Source organism: Cygnus olor, chromosome 20 (genome assembly GCF_009769625.2).
Source record: "Cygnus olor isolate bCygOlo1 chromosome 20, bCygOlo1.pri.v2, whole genome shotgun sequence".
NCBI classification, from domain to species: Eukaryota; Metazoa; Chordata; class Aves; order Anseriformes; family Anatidae; genus Cygnus; species Cygnus olor.
The window spans coordinates 2,162,587-2,179,895 of NC_049188.1; the positions used below are offsets into that span (position 1 = coordinate 2,162,587).

General features: G+C 44.0%; 1 protein-coding gene across 9 annotated transcripts in view; it reads right to left on the bottom strand.

The window, feature by feature from the left end:
• Window positions 1–17,309, bottom strand: part of AUTS2 (activator of transcription and developmental regulator AUTS2) — a 763,430-nt gene that overhangs the window by 505,866 nt on the left and 240,255 nt on the right. Inside the window, exon 1 of one of the 9 annotated variants that reach the window (XM_040532683.1) lies at window positions 14,886–15,294. The exons of the other annotated variants lie outside the window; for them this stretch is intronic. Within the exon in view, the coding sequence (XP_040388617.1) occupies window positions 14,886–14,933 (48 nt within the window). The 5' untranslated portion in view covers window positions 14,934–15,294. Of the gene's footprint in view, window positions 1–14,885; window positions 15,295–17,309 lie in introns of those variants that run through there. 9 annotated transcript variants of the gene reach the window in all.

A 17,309-nucleotide genomic window follows, 5' to 3' on the forward strand; every position in this document is an offset into this window, starting at 1 on the left:
GATGGAGGACACAGCTTTCAATTGATTCCAAAGGTCCTTTGGGAAAGACAGGCCCTCCGGTTTATTAGCGCTGACATTCAGCTCTCAGAGTATCAGGCAGATACCTACTTAACGTAACACCCTTTTCCAGTATGGAAACACGTTCACCAGACCCTTGCCAGGGAAACCCGGCCATCAGACCCCCTTAGCACAGCTCTCGCAGGTCTGTAAGGGAAGGCGCTGGTGGGGCAGCCCCTCTCCAACCCCGCCAGGGCCAGGACTCAGCTGCCGGAATGTGCTCAGCCCAGCCAAGAGCAGAGGGCCTGGGGCTCCCGGCTATTTGTTCCTGCACTTGCACAAACGCTGACCTAGTGAAGGAGAAAAAAAAATCCATTGTGTTTCTTCTCTCAGAAAGAAGAATTACAGACACAAAAACTACAGACGTGAATTGTGTTAGCACACATGATGCAATCTGAGGTGAAACCCTAACTCCTCTGAAACGACAGGCAAACCCTCCCTGCCTAAAAACTGGGTCAGAACCTCGCCCTTGCAACTGGCTCACCACATTTCTTTGGGCAAGTTGCTCAGTCTCCGAGACTGGCATTCCTACACACAAAATGGGATATTTATTTCATTTCAGAGATGGATTCATTGCTTGACACACTGAGGTCTTTCAGGTTAAGATATCATTATTCTTCTCTTACAAATTCATCCTTACACAATGCCATTGATCTGCAACTGTCCGATTGCCACCATTTATATCAATGAGAGTATGTTACACTGGGATCACACGTCATGATTGCATGCAATCATGACATATGAACTGATAAAATGACAATGAGGTCTTGGGCAGACTCACAAAAAGATATAGGTGGTGAAAAAGAGTTGGGTTCATTTTTTTATGTCTATTTAAGTAATAAATCATATTAAACAATCCTTAAGTAGCATTTCTGCAGTGAAGCCAGTGGAGCTGTACAGAATTACCCCTTTCTAGATCTGGAGTCAGGCATTAAATGAAGAAACTACATGCTTGGTGTAATATTCAATATCACATAGGGAATCTGTTTCTCATTGACAATACAGGTACTTAACTTGTTCATCTATCTTGTGAAGCTACAAGGCGGCACTGTCTGTAACCAAACATACTGGTTAAGTTGCTCCACAATTTCTATTTTAGCTAAACCATAATCCAATCTAATGAAGATCTATCGAATTACACATTTCCCCCTTTATCACAAAACGGAAATGGATTTCAGAAAACGTCTCCATGAAATTCACAGGCTGGTATCTTGTCTTCCAGACTTAGCAATGCTGATTAACCAGAGCAATACAGCTCCTATCAGCACATCTCCAGCCAGACACGCTGACTTTCATTGAGTCGATCATGTGAGTCAGGATTACAGAAGGAAATTAAAGGCTATTGCCATTTTCTTTTATAAACCTCAGAGAATTGCTTACAAAGTTGAAAAATATTAGACTGTACCAAAATCATAAAGGCACAATCGATAACATACCTGTATTTGGTAGCATTTAAACTCAGAGGGTATCATAGGGCTAGAAACATGCATGCACACTCGCACACAAATCTTTCCGATGTTTTGATTACGGTCACTGATGATCAAGGAGAACCCGTAGGTGCTTGCTTGTTCTCAACAAAAAGGATTACTCAGAAGATTTCCACAGACATTTTCTGCCTGCGCCAGCCAGGTGAGCCCATCCTCCCCTCCGACAGGAGCCCAGCAGCCCAGAGTCTCTGATGTTCAAACCCTGCACACTCCTCAAAGAAACAGATAATGTTCCTTTTACACAAACAGAACTGTGCCATGGAGACTCAAGATTTCACCTAATTACAGGTATTTAAATGAAACAAATTAGAGAAAACCAGGAACCTTCACAAGCCATTCAGGCCTGGGAACAGGCCCACTTCTCCCCTCCCGTACATGTGGGCCCTAAGGTGATGAGAGCCCCAATTCAGACATTGTGTGTACATGCGTGGGGTACGAGGGAAAAGGATACAAGTCGTAGTTGCCAAGAACAGAAAGGGAAACCTTACCTCGCCTTTTAATCCAACAGGTTTTACAATCGCCCTCGCTATATGCTCTCTTTTCTGCTGCAGCACCAGCCACAGGCCACCCTGATAACCTGTGGCAACAGGCCCAAGCTGCTACTTCACGCCTCCCAAGACTGTCGGCACCATTAGATGTCGACAACTAATTGATTTTAAATCTTTGTCCTGATCTTCTAAGCTATCCATGTAATCAATCCACTGCTGATAGCCAGGAGAGATGGAATTTTAACAAAAAATTGACTTTGAAAAGACTAAGCTCTGATATTAACGCATGTCCTGATTCTGTGCGAACTTACAAGATCAAGAAAGCAATAGGAAATCTACGGTGTGCCATGCCAGGACACTTGTAGTGCTTCTCATAATTTTTCAGATTTCTCATAGAATCATAGAAGGGACCTTAAAGATCACCTAGTTCCAACCCCCCTGCCATTTATTAGCCAGCCATAGCTTCTCCTGTTCTCAGAGGTGATATTACTGCGGTCACAGAAGTAGTGTATCTTCCAACAACCTCCCTCCAGTGACGGCAGAAGGCCCCGCACATCCCTGTTTATAATAAATTGCCCATGCTGAGAGAGAAATGGGATTTTGTGCTCCAATTTCTCTATTATGCCACAGATACTGTGATATCTAAGCACTGAACAAGTCTGTCTTCCTAGACTAAACAACAAAATTTCAACCTGTACCTTCAGCCAAGAGGACAGATGATTTAGGTTTCTCTTTAATTTCCCCCTTTTTACATGGAAGAGAAAAGAAACAGTTGGTACTCAGCTGAGCACAACGGCAGTGCTCCAGCCAATGAGCAGGAGCACGGGAGTTAGCAGCAAGGGGTGGGCTGTGCCACTCTGATGCAAGATGCTGCCCGTTACTACAAAGACTTCACACAACCCCCAGGAACAAACTCTAACAGCACATCCAAAGCACTCATAACTACCATCAGGGCCATGCCCGGCAAGGTAAACGCGGTTCTCTTCACCCACCACCCAGAGACCTTATCACTGAGAACCACAGCATTGCACCTCATTACTGTCAATCCCTGACAAAAAGAGATGATGATTCCTCAGAGTGAGAGGCATACGTAACACCTCCAACGTACCATATGGAAGCCTCTCTCTTCAGATTTGCTAGCTTGACCCCCTTCTATTTCAGTATCCCTCCCTCCGTTTCCTCGGTGCTGCAGAACACAGTCTATTTCAGAAGGTACCCCCATGGACACATAAGAGAAGACCTTTCCAGCATGCATCAGTTGCTCAACCTCAGTGACATCAAAATTATGAAATCCAAACCAAGTCATAACAAACTGAGGCAGAATGGAAACGAGCACAGAATTGTCTTTGAGATGCAGTTGATTTTCTCCGTCCAGGCACTGCTGCTAATATATTCTAACACAATTTCAGCTTTAACTCTCCTGGATTGACAACAGCATTGAATTACACTTCCAAATCTCTCTCTTTCAACTTGTCATATGATTTTTAATCCAACAAGAAGCACTTCCTTGGCAGAGTTGCAATTGTTATATTTTTCCAGATTTTCTGATGTAGGGATTTTAATCTTTTTAGCCATGAATCAACTTCTCTGTACTAGCACTCATGGAAAAGTCAGCTATTGCTAGCCACACAAGCTGCCAAGTTCCTGGGACCAGATGGAACAAATCCTAGATTTTGAAGGGGATCATTGACAATCAGAGAGAATACACTAAACGCAAGTGAGGTTTCAAGAATGGCGGACAAAGATTGATCGCAACACTGAAAAATTACAGAAGACTAAACAAGGAAATAGAAACACTATCTATTCATCTCTAACATCTGCATCATGTAGAACACTGGAAGCTACAAATACTGCTCGTATAAAGCTACAAAATAATGGAACCCACATGTGCTCCTCCCATTGCTCCCCAACAATGGGGATGCAGTGCCCTCTTCCGACACGGAAGGTGACCCTACCCCATGTGCAAGCTCAAGCTGGTGATAATTAATTTGCAAAAGTGCAAAGCAAGATGGAAAAACCAACTATAGTGAAAGGCAAAAGGAGACATTTCAAAATGTTGCTGAGACCTACAGATTAGGTATCTGCCTCAAAGAGTAGCCTTAACAAGGTACATTAGAGCTGCTATCAAAGTAATGCAATGATGCCAAGTGAAAAGGGTAGAAAAAAGACCAGCTACACAGCTTTTAGCATATTTCTGTCATTATAATAGAGTGATATATGGCATTTGTACATTCACTCCCTTTAATTTCCTCCATCGCCTTTCACAGTTTATATTTGGATGTTCACGAAAGGAACAAGTTGGTTACTGAACCCGAGTTTGTGATACAGTCAGTGAAATCCTACCCCGTCTTTTAAGCAGATTAGGATCTACACACAGACCTTTGAACCTGCTCTGTTATCGTGTTAGTTTTCACAGCTCCTTCCCAAAGGAATAAAATGACTCCATCTAATTAGACTCCTCCTCTGCCCTAGACTACTGAAGAGTTCCTTTTCGCCTCATTCAAATATAAACATAATTTAGGCTTAACAGCTTGTACTGATTTTTCATTGGGGTGCTAAAGAGCTCTCTAATGTAATAATTCACTCATCTTGGAACTTTTCTTGGGACCCTGCTGCTTGCCTCTTTTTGGCACTATATTTTGTCCAAAAGCTCCAAATAAATGCATTGTTGTTCCCCCCCCAAAATACTGCATAGATAATAACCCTGATGACACACATGCATTCACACCTGTTTTATGGGAGGAGAATAGAAAATAAGGAATCCAGCTATTAATACCAGGCTGCGATCATTACATGATATGCCTTGGTTTTAAAGTAACGTTCACAGTCAAAGCCATAGCTGCTAAGTTCAGTGGGTGTTGAAAAAAACTATTTTTATCTAACACTCATTATATAAAACAGGGTATTTCAGAATGAGCTGCCCCAGCATCATCAGCAGAGGAACGTTTGTGTTGGGCCAGATCAAAGGCTCCGCTTGCACAGCATCCCCTTTCCAATGGTGGCCATAAATGGATGTTCAAGGAAGAGAACAAAAATAGGCTAAGTGTATATAATACTCCCGTCTCTCTCTATTTTTGTATATGTATAGCTTTCCCCCTTGCTTCCATCTCCAGACAACCAGTGACAATTGGTTAATTTATTTCCCCATCAATTTATCCACTCTCCCTGAAGAGACGTAAACTTGAAGCACCCAGTGTCCTTCAACAATCAGTTGCACTGGTCAAGACCTTCATGAAGAACCACCTATTTCTGATCTCCTTCAGCCTGGCTCTTGTCTTCCTTTGACAACTCCAAGTTCTTCTGTCCGGAGGCAATAAACAATCCCCATCCTCCCTATGTCCCATTTGATTCTGCAGACCTCTGTTATATCTCCTTTACAGTCACCTATTTACCCAGCTGAAGGGCTGTAGCTCATTTAGTTCACCTGGAGGCCATCTGACACCCCTGAACAGCCTTGAGGCTCTTCTCCAAGCATTTATGATGTCTGCAGATCTTTGCAAAAGGCAGGATGAGAGCTGCACTTTTTGTCCATGATGCAAGCACATCAGGGATTTCTGTTTTGTCAGAACAACGTTATCTGTTCTGTTCTTAGTTCCTTTCCTAATATTTTAGTTGTTTAGTATTTACTGCTACTAAGCACTGTGCCTACGTTTTGATGGAAAAATCCATTATAACCCCAAGATCTCACTCTTGTGTAGAAATCAGCTCAGAGTCCATTTTATTTACGGACTATTTTGAGGAACAATCAACACAGTCCTTAAAAATAGCACAGACATACCTACTGGGGCACAGGCTTACCACCACGGTGAACTTCACTGCGGATACTTTCACTCTGAATTCCTCCTCTGACTTGCACTCAATTCGTGCAGCTACTGCACCATAATAAAACAACATTTTAACAAAGCCAGTGCTGTTTCATACAACCAGTATCTTCGAATTTGCTAAAAGTACACAAATATTTAACAGGGCAGGCAATACTCCTCTCCCATCCAATTGCAAACAAGATTATTTTTTCTCCCAAACAAATCCAATAACTTGATTATCTGATCTGGTCTGTTCTTATTCTGCTACTTCACAATTTTCAAATATTTGCAGTTGTAAGTCTTTCAAAGCTTTAATTTACTTAAAATGTTTCACAAGCACCTTATTAATCTTTTATCAGTTTTATTATAAACTGTAAACAAAACCCAGTTCTTAAATAATTAAAGGACAGAACTAGTCCTCAGGCAAATGGAGTCCAGGAAAAAAAAAAATCAGAGTAAATCCTTAGATTTTTTTCCTTCCCATCTACAGAATTGGTGAATCTAGCTTCAAAACAGCAAATCACTCTAGATGAGCAGATTGTGTGTGATATCCCCCCAGCCAGACTCTATCCTCTCCTGTGTCCTGAATACTAATCCATCAAGCACCTCCATGTTGCTGATTGCAGCATTAGGAGTAGCACAGGCTTACAAGTCAAAGGCTGCGTCCCAAACAGACGCTCAGAAGAATTCCTCTGCCTCTGTGTGTGCTCAAGCCATGCCGGAGGATCTGTTTCTTTACCAGCCACAAAGCAATCCCCTCCCAGACAGAAGGCTGGACCAAGGCGTATTGCCCAAGAGAAGGTAACTGGCAGAGACCTTCTGTCACCTGGTGGCACCGTTCACCTTGGATTAGACCTCACGGGGCACGGCAGCAAGGCGCAGAGAGCTCTTGCCCACCTCCCTCCTCCTGAAGCACGAGCTACACCGTGCGGCTGCCAGCTCCTCGTACCCTGTTTGGCCAAAGACCATGGAAACCACAGAGTATCACTTTCTCAGATGTCTTCGAAGCTGAGGGCGCTGCTACAATTACCTGCAGTTTCATCACATCGACAAGATGGTCAGCAAGGTCCAGCCCAGGGGCACACGGGCAGAGGACAAATGGGAGCTGCGGGTCCTGTAAGAGGCATCTTGGAAAATTTGGAAAAGGCTACTGAAATCATGGCAAAAGATCTTGAAAAAATAAAACACATGGAGGGCAGCTGGCAGCAGTGCAGCACACAGGCAGGGACAATACCTGGGTTTCAACAGAGGGCCTCCAGGCAGGAGACATCACATAGAGGGGACACAAACAGCGATGACACTGCTGAGTCTGGTCACTGTGAAGCTGATACAGCTACATCCACACAGCTGCTACAAAACCTGCCTCTAATTATTTGGAATGAAAAGTGTTATTTAATACAATTACTACTGTTATTACAACCTAGCCTATCATCTACCAACTCTTCAATCAATACAGCTGTGCTGGAGAACCATGCTACTGACACCAAGCACTGTACAATCATTTTAGAAGTGTTGATACACGGTTTTCTGCTTTCTAATGTATTTAAAATTATATTTCCTTCCTGTTACAAAAGAGACCATTTCTAATGAAGCTCTCCAAAGCATTGCAATCTGAAGAAAACCCGAGTAAGCACGAGAGCAAGTCTGTGTAAATTCCAATTACCTTTTGAAGGCTACACCACCATGCAAGCAAAAATGAATTTAAATGCATTACACACACTTAAAAAATGTGTAATGGATGCATCGCTAGCTTATTACATGCAGCTCATTGTGCAAAGTTTTTTGGTTGTATGTTTTGTGCAGTGGGCTGTAAAAGTTGCTTAACAGAAGAAAATACATTTGATTAAAAATTTACATCAGAAGAATGTAACTTTTTTTTTCCTTGCTATTTTACCTGTCACTGACTATTCCCATCAGTGTGCGCAACTCTTAGTCTCGCAAACATATAAATAGGACTGGAGATGAAATAGTTTGAGGTCTAGATCCCAAACCATATCAAAGACAAAGCTGTCCAGAAGCTGGCTCCAGATGGAAGAAAACCCACCATATTTCCACTTATAGGTGGGAGGATCCTAACATGACACCAAGATGCTTAAACAGCTTCTGCTCCAGTGACTCCCTTTGTGAGAAATATCAAGGGGAAAACTGGTGGCACTCGGACTTCCTAATGACTCTGCCACGCCTGGCTGCTGCAAGTCCCGTGGGGCTCCTGGCATCTGCCCAGGCAGAGCAGCCCTTGAGTTGTTCTGATATGCAGGATGCAACAACTGCCCTGGATACAAGGCGAAAAAAAAATTCCTTTAAATGTCTACCATGCTGCTGTCAGAGGCAAATGAACCTACAGCTACACCTGTGCCTCTGAGCCTTCGCTTCAAAATGCTACGGGTTAGTGAGAAGCACTTAGAGCAAAGAGTGAATTGCAACTGTTAGAAGGGTTTAACACCCTACTTAAAATGCCTCTACCTAAAAACAAACAAAAGTTCTCTCAAGAACTGTCCAACTACCAAGCACTGGCAGAACCAGAGAACTGTCCACTTAAAATAAATAAGTAAACAACACTTAGCCCAGCAATACTCAGCACTGCTCTCCAAATGCTTAGAAATCCGACTTAACTTTATGACAGTGAGGACCAGGTGGAGAATATAACATATGCAGAGATTAAGCGGCTTGCAGCCTGCACCGGCTTGCCAATTCTGTGACCCATTGCCACTTTTAATTTAGCAATGTGGAGCAGAAATAAGGAGAGGGAGCCAGGGCAACCTGCACACCACACAGCAGATGCTGCAGGAGGCTGCTCCATGCAGGACACTGGGCTGAACTCCTCCAGCTCTGCAGCCCCAGCAGCAGGAGGAAACCGAGGGGCAGCTTCTGGCACGAGCACACGCAGGGCTGAGCAGCGCAGGGCTGGCATTTCTTGCACCAGCTCTCAGCCCTGCCTCCTTGTCACTGCGCTCACAAAGCCACCAAGATACAAGCCTGTGTTTTCTGCTGGCGTGCCTGCCAAACCCAGCCTTCGCAGCCACAGTATCTGGAAAGAAAATAAAAACCAGGTGAAGGGAAAAATGCTGCTCGGGTTTACTTGCCAGTCTCAAGCAAAGCGCAGCAGCTGTGCAGGCTGCAGCCACTGTCAGCCAACACGTGTCGTCCTTTGACACCTCCGTGCTCACCAAAATGCCAGATAAAATTATAATGTGATAAGCAAAAGCCAAAACACAAAGCAAGACAATTCTCTGAGATAGTGCTACAACAGCAAACACGGGGTCACCCAGCAAACCAGGCAGGTGTAAACAGCTGAGTCAAAGGAAGCACAGGCTACAGAAGTACAAAGGCATATTTGTCATAATCCATATTACATGTAAATTAGTGCATCTATCTTCTCAAGTTTTTTTTTTAATAGGTCCAGTATCTGTATGCAAGCACAGAAGAAAAATCTCACTGTTTTCCCTAAAACACTGGCAGTCACAGTCGCAAAATGACTTAGAAAAAAAAACACATAATATTCATAGGCAGGAAAGGGAAAAAAAGCAAAACAGCAGTTAAAATAGATAAAAAGACTGAACTAAGTTTCACATGCAAAGCAATTTGGAAAGACAACCCTTTGCTGATCATCTCCATCAGTTTAAGGAGTAACTCCTGATTTCACACCTGCAGAAATACACCTACAGAGCAGTGAGAAAAAGTGGTATCAATAAATAAATAAATAATAGCACAATTAGCTCCAGCAATCATTTCTGGAGAAAAAGCAGGTGGGTTCCCACCTCCCAGACACTAGCTAAGATGGTTTGAAAGCTGAGAGGACCAGCTGCCCCGGAAAATGGAGTCACTCCAGGAGCAGGGAGGAGGCTGGCTAGCTCCCTGCCCTTCCTCTGGTCCAATCCCAAAGTCCCCAACCAAAACAGCTATCTTCAACTTTCGTTCAAGCCCTGGGTACAGACTTCCGGGAGAGTTCATCATTCCAGTGAAAGCACGTTTCCCTGAGCTCAGGTAACCAGAATGATTTAGCATCCTGTATTTTGAGCACTACATTAGACAAGCATTTTATATGTTTCAAAAGTGGGAGTTAAAAGAAACCAAAAACACATGGACTTCTGGAAATTTGTTCTCCACAATAGCAAAGGGACAAAATGGTCCCAAGATGAAAAACACTGCAGGGGAAAGGTTGTGCCACACAGGAGGTAAACAACCAAGTCTTTGTCAAACTGCTCTCATAAAAGACAAGACAAGTACCAGAGCAAAGTCAGAAAAGAAAATAAAAACTAAATTCTCTAAAAATACAGCCACCACATGCATCTACAGCTGCACAGCAGCCCTTTCAAGATGCAACTCTTAGTGCTTGTTGAGAAAGATGCTTCCTGCCTCGATCCCCCCGGAAGAGCCACACAATCTAATGAAAGTCACATTTGCTGTGCTACGTACTGCTCAATACCGAGCTGCTGAATTACTGGGTGCAGACCTCATCATACTCTTAAAAAGTAATTTGGAATCAGGGCTTTGATTTAGACTGGCTTCATCCTTTACTTTCCAAGTATAACCGGTAATAATGTCGTCTGTGAGTTTAACATTTGAAACAGGGGTTCCATTTACCTCTTTGTACTTACTCGAGGAAAATGACTGTAATTGAAATCTTTCTGCTGGAAATGAAGCCCTTCGAACATTCAAAGTGGTTGCTGGTCCTTAAGGCTTTTTATTTTAGCTGTCAAAACTGTAAACTGCCTTTCAGAGTAGTGCGAGTCTTATATTAGAGGAAGGAAGGAATGTAACCTGTATCTAGATACAGGGTGTTTTAATCTCATTTTCCAGCCAGGAATATAGCACTTCTCTCCCCTGGGCACTGCTGGGAACAGGAAAGTTAAGCTTCAGTTCAGCAATATCTACCAAATGAAGCCCAAATGGGGGAAAGGGCTTTTCAAGGACAAAGAAAAACCTTTCAAGTTCCCCAACACCACCAATAAGCTCCTTCAGATGCAAGCACACGGAATTGGACTGCCCACTCGCACTGCCTCTTTACACTTCTCCCACACTTTGTAGCATTTCATACATTTCCAAGAGCTTGCCTTTTTTTTTTTCTCAGATCAAACTGATTTCCTAGTGTCCGCATTATTATTCATATGAAGCTGCTGAATTTTAATTACGGTGTAAATGCACACAGACTCAGTATGGGTATTATGTAAAAAATGGCTTGTGTTCAAATGACCTTTTATTAATTCTTTGATAGAGTAAACAAAAACTTTGTATTTTTTCCAGGATGGTTCCTCGAAGTTTACGTAATACAATGTTTGCAATTAACTTGATAATACACTCAAGATGAAGTTGCGTACTTCTTCTTTAGTTTTAATATCTGATTATTTTAGTCACAATAAAAAATACGCTGCTGTGCAATGGTTTTATAGTGCTTGTCTACCACAACATAGAATAACTGTTTGGCTGACTCAAGCAAAATAACATGCCCAAGTACATCAGTTTATCCAACATCTATTTGTTCTTTTTCCAGGTCCAACATGTCTGTAGGACAGGAGGTGACTGTACAAACACAGCCTAAGACATTCTGTTGCAACAGCAATTACAGGGCTACTGATTTTTTTCTCCTATATCGGAAGGGATTGTGCAACTGTATGTCCTCAGGTTTCTGTTTATTTGGGGCATCACCAACAAGGCACAGCCACGGGCACTCATTCCTTCCAGGTACAGGAACCTGCAGCCTATGGAAGGACAGCTTTGGGGGAACACAACAGAGACCAGAACAGCAGAATTTCCTGCCAATATAAAACAGCCACTGTACAAGCAGATAGGCAACAAGAGTTGACATCTACCCAGTACATTGAAATACCTTAGCCAGTCATGAGTTTGGAAGCTCCCAGAAGACCCATGAGGTCTGGATCTCCTTGAAACTCAAGCGAGTTATGCCACCAAGCTTTGGTTCAGGTCCATCCTTCTGCAGAGGCTGCAGATAACCCAGGTGGGATGAGCAGCTCTCACACACACCAGAACAGTTCACATCAGTAGAGTGTAGCTATGCCAAGAGAGTGAAACGGGTTGACAATCTATATGCGAAGGAATATTTTACAATATATAAGCTGCCTACAAAGTTAGTTCTGTCACGTATCTAAATATATATGCTTTATCACAGAGGGATTTTTAGACAGTAAGATCTTTCAAAGGAAATCAAAGGCAAAAAAATTAAAATTATCTGAAATGGCTAGAGGCAAGGATGTCAACTTCAGCTCAGCCAGCCAGCTAACAAAAATGTCAATGAACTTATTTACAGGAGAATTAAGAAGGAGTGGTGTAATGTCACTATGGTGGCACACGTAGGAAAAGCAGTTCTAGGTCTGATTTAACTGAGATATTGCACTGCAGTGAGGCCAGACCTAACCCTTCCATGACCTAAAATGACCTACCTTGAACAGCCCAGTGAGCAAACAAATTAAATTAATTTCTGCAGGCTGCTGCCAGAAGAGACATCACCTTTTTCCTACCTATTCTCAACTGTGCATTTCCAGGTACATCTCGCTGATCTGACTGGGAACAAAACCAGCCCCCAAAAGGAATAAAACCCATTCACTCAGTTGGATCAGTTCCTGGATGCACGTCACCACGTGGCTGCACAACCACTAATGCTGACAACACGTAGCTGGGAGTGGGAGCACTCATTTCAGCAGCAGCCCACACTTATGTCAACTTAAAACGAGAAACTGAATTCTCTCTCTTCCAGTGAGACTTTAAATCCCATTCAGTCAAGCTGCTGAAAAGAGCTGGTGTGATACTTAATTTCAAAGGTACTTCATTTCAGTTTACGTAAAACCAATTTCTAAAATGTTGACAATACAGAAGAATTGCAAAAAGATTTGACCTATTTTTTTTTTATTTATTTGTGGTTACGCTGACTGAGGCACTTGGTTCATGGAGCATGTGCCCATGGTGTCCGGCCAAAGAACTGCACTGGTTTAACAGAGGTGGCAGCAATTCCCACCTACGTCACACCAGTATGACTTTACACATAAGACAAGACTTGAAGCTAATGCAGAATAAGCCAAGCGTAAACCGTAACAAGAACGTGTTCACAAGACCCTGTGTTTAGCGAGGGATACATCTTTGCCTCACAGCTAAGACAAATTCCTCGAGTCCTTCCATTAGCAAACCCTTGTGTACACACAAAGGACTCTTGGTCTCTTACCACATATGAAATTCAATAAAAGGACAGGTATGCACTTCAGTTTTTGTCTTCCTGTGTATGTGCATTACATTTTTGGTTTGTATTTTTTTTCCCCTCCCCAAACAGATGAGCAAACTTGGCAACTTCCCTGGTGAATCAGAAGGAAGCCCTGCCAGGCACAGGTAGCACGAAGAATACAGATCAAATGGGTTTCCTGGATGTCATCCATGTTCAAATTTCCCAGGTTGTAGATCTCAAATTATCGGTCTCTGACAAAATGGGTATGACAGGTTACGTAACACACACAAAATTACCCGGTGACAGAAAAGCAGCAATGTTATCTGCTCGGTTCAGTGACTCGAAGGCTTTCTGGTTGAACTGCGTGGGGTAACGAAAACAAAAAAAAAAAAGGAAAAAAATCGAATCACAAAATGTAAAGCTAAAAGAATAAAAATAAAAATAATAAAAAGTCCTCCAACATTTTAAATAGCCAACCTCACCCACTAGCAGATAACTACTGACTTCATTGGGTTTTTATTTCCAGGAAGAGTTTCATAAACTAGACACACAGATTCAACCTGTTTTGATATAGATGTTTATAAGTATGACACGACTTTAAATAATGTAGAATTATTGCAGAGAAACATGAAGGAGATAAAATATAACTGCCTAATAAAGCAGATTTTGCAGTCAAATTGCCTTTGTAAGACTACTCAAAGCAAATGAAAACAAAACAGTTAAATCTGTGACTTTGCTAAGTGCGCTATTTGCAGCCTGGGATAAATGATGGGACAATCTCGTTAAATGAAATATATATGCTTCTTGTTAAAGGGAATATATATGCATCCACTGTATGCAGTATAACTTGAGGCACAAACACAGGAGATAAATCAATGTGGGACTATTTTCCAGAATAAAAAATTTCAGGCTAATAGCACATACATGTTTTTTTTCCCCATTTTAAGAAAGCAAGTTGCTGCCTGCTTGAGGATGGCTGGTGAACAGTGAGGCTTCCTAGTATTTTCCCCCAGAATTTGTCTTGTTCTCTTCCCCATTTCACTGGAGTAAAGAACACAGCAAAGCCACCTCCAAATATTCTGCCTAGCTCCCACTGGCAGTAAGATCAGTCTTTAACCTGGGGCAGGAAACCCTCCAGGGAGGTGCTCAGCAGAAAGGCATCGCTGTCAAGCAGGTCCCCAGGGAAATCTGGGTCCATCCTCTCCCCCTGCCCTCTCTCGCTTCCCCCAGGCACCTGGGTGCCCAGGGACAGGCAGGAGGAAGCACAGGCTGAGCGTGAAAGGGAACACCCAACAGAGAGCACCCTGCTCTGCCTGTGCAATAGGAAATGCAGCAAGTTCCACAGCAAACCGTGCAGCAAACAGTCTTAGAATACATTTCATTGCTTTTTTGATCAATAAAACTTCCTTCTTTTTCCCCCAGTAATATCATGAACAATTAAATATTTACTTTGTTACTGAAAGAGAATAAAAGAAAAAACCTGACTTCCTTGCAGAAGCAGGTCACATCTCACAACCAGCTCTAGAGAACAAGAAATATTTCTCCCTTTCAAGCTCCACACACAAGAAAAGCAAACATCTCCACAGCTGCCTTTTTATTTTAGTTTTTTAAATACTGACACAGTGCCACAGGAATTAGACGTGAACTTTACTTCTCTCCCCACTCGTGCCACGCTGAAGTGGTGGCTGTCACATCTCGAGCCGTACCCTGCGCTGCGCTGCCTTTCAGCACGGCGTTATCTATCGAGACCCCGGAAAACAAATTCACCGGTGAAACTTCTCAGCAGCTCTCTCCGTGCTGGGGCCGGAGCCGCCTGTCAAGGGAAGGGGGCTGAGGGCAGCCCCTCGGGGACGCTGCAGGAGGAAACGTGCCCACTTACCTTCTCCGCATACTTGAACTTGACATAGAACCAACTGGACTTGATCATCGTCTCACCTCCTGCCCTCGTTTATAAAAAAAAAACAAACAAAAAAAGCAACCCAAGCCTATCCTGCTGCTGGAAATGCAACTCGCCGGCACCACTTCCAATTCTCCAAGGGGGGCACGGTGTTCAAGGGGAGCGCAGGGTGGGAGGAAGAAGAGAAGGGCAGGGAGGAAGGCGACGCTCCCCTCGGTGCCGGCTGTCCCCCTCTGCCCTCCCGGCGCTGCGCTCTCGCTCGCTGCACCAGCGCTCACCCAACGCCTGCGCTCCGCTCGCCGTCGGCTTGGCTGCCTGACAGCAGGATTCCTCAAATGGACTTCAGCTGCCTTCATCACAAATGGCACATGTCAGTAAAGCCAGGAGGCTGGCTCCGGCACTGGCAGCCTCCCAGGACCATGACCTCCCCCAGTGGGATGAATAATGAATTCCAGCACTTCCCTCCAGACACGGATTAACACCTGGCTAAACATTATTCTGACAATGAGCCTGCCCGATCGGAAAGCCCGGCACCGCCGCGTTAACCCCTCGCTCGCCCACCGAGCAGGGTGGCGATGCTTCGGAGGCCGTCCCACGCTGCCCTCCCCCACCTCGGGCAAGATTACAGAACTAAATATAGTTTAGAAACAATAAAGCCTCTTAAGCATAAAGCAAATATCTCCTTCCCGATTCCGCAGCTGCGGTAATGCCGCCGTGTAACCGGAGCAGGGAATCAGAGGCGGACTCCTCGGCTCCCCCCTTTCTCAGCCCCCCTCCACATGCCCACAGTTGCTTAGCCTTGATGCTGTCAGGTTCATGTTTTAAAATAATACCTGTAAAGACTTTTCTTAAAGAAAGAGCTATCGATATGAAACTAATGCTTAAAAAATGCTGGGAAGGCCCCTATCAGATTTTTTTTTTCTGCCTGATCAGAAACACGCTGCCCGATTCCCTGTCTCCAGTGTAACAAGACACATTGATTTGGTTGCAGCTCGCTGCAAATCTCCCAGCTCCAAGCAAGCCACAGAGCAGTGAATATCAAGTTGCAAAGTACAGGACAAATATAATCAGTCTGCTCTACTTCTACTGTATACAGAAAGAGCTGTGCTGCAGCAGAGCTATCCGGCCCAGCATCTTATGTCCAAATACTTTGAGGTTCATAAGCAAACAATGTTAAGAAATCTCAAGTCCAAAGACGTGCCCACAGTATCTCATCTAATAACAGACGGATCCGAATTTGTCACACACATAGCTGAACCTCTTTGTTTCCAAAAGATGCTGCAGAGGGTGGAAACGAGGTTCAGAATTTCACAACGTGCAGCAGGAGAAAGTTGCCTCATTCTGCTGTTTCTAGCCAGCTGTCCGGTTATTAAGCGGGAGCCTTGCAGTATTTGCTCTTGCAAATAAGCGAATCGTTTACTCTTTGTCTTCAGATCGGTTCTCATCTTGCATGTTTTTCTTGCCTTCCTTATATCACACCTTTCTGGGATCAGAACCCCCCAGACTATTACATTTCTCCTTGCAGGGAAGCTATGCCTGTCTCCACAGATCCTTTTCATCACTCCCTGTGCCTTTTCCGGGTCTATGGTATCTTTTCATTGACTGAGATAGAGTAAGTACTCGTACCACTGACTTACTGCCTCCTGCTATCTGCACACGAGGATATATGCTGAACGAGACAGACCCTGAAACCTACTTTATCAATATTACTCACCTAAAAGTGTTACTAATACTGACATCGCACCACACAGAAGCTGTACGTGAGGGGCTGGCTGCTAATTCACTTGCCACCAGAGGGTTTTGGAACTTCTCTCACACCGAGATTTATACAGACGGATCCCTGCCCAGCCAGGCAGCGGGGTGAGCAGGTCCCCCCAGCCCACCTCAGCCAAGCAAGCCCCTGCTACCCACAGCCACGGCTGCCAGAAAAGGCTTTCCACTGGCGCCAACAAAAAGTATTCCCACTGTCCCTTTAACTCTGCATTTCTGTGGGAGAAGCAAGCTATGGGAAAAGGGTGGTAAAATGGTCCAGACTTTTTAGGTCTGTGGAAACACCAGAAATCACCTTTTGCAAGGAAGTCAGTGGCTGGGAAGGTTCCTGCAGGGAACATACGTCAAAATCAAATCACAACACTGATTTTCATCGGTACCTTCTATTTCTGAAACTAGAAAGCCCTTTTTTGAAGCAGCAAATGAATACCCAGAACCACGACCCACAGATCAGATGGGACAACCCAGCTGTCCGTCTGGACAAGGTCAGGTCAGTGCATGAGGCTCCATTTCATCCCAGCTGTGGCTCATCAAGGAGCTCTGCTGCCTCTCCAGTGCTTGCAGCGGGCCAGGCTGCCCGCTGCCTCTGCGGTGCCCAACAGGAACCACAGGGGTGCTGTCAGAAGAGCAGGGCTC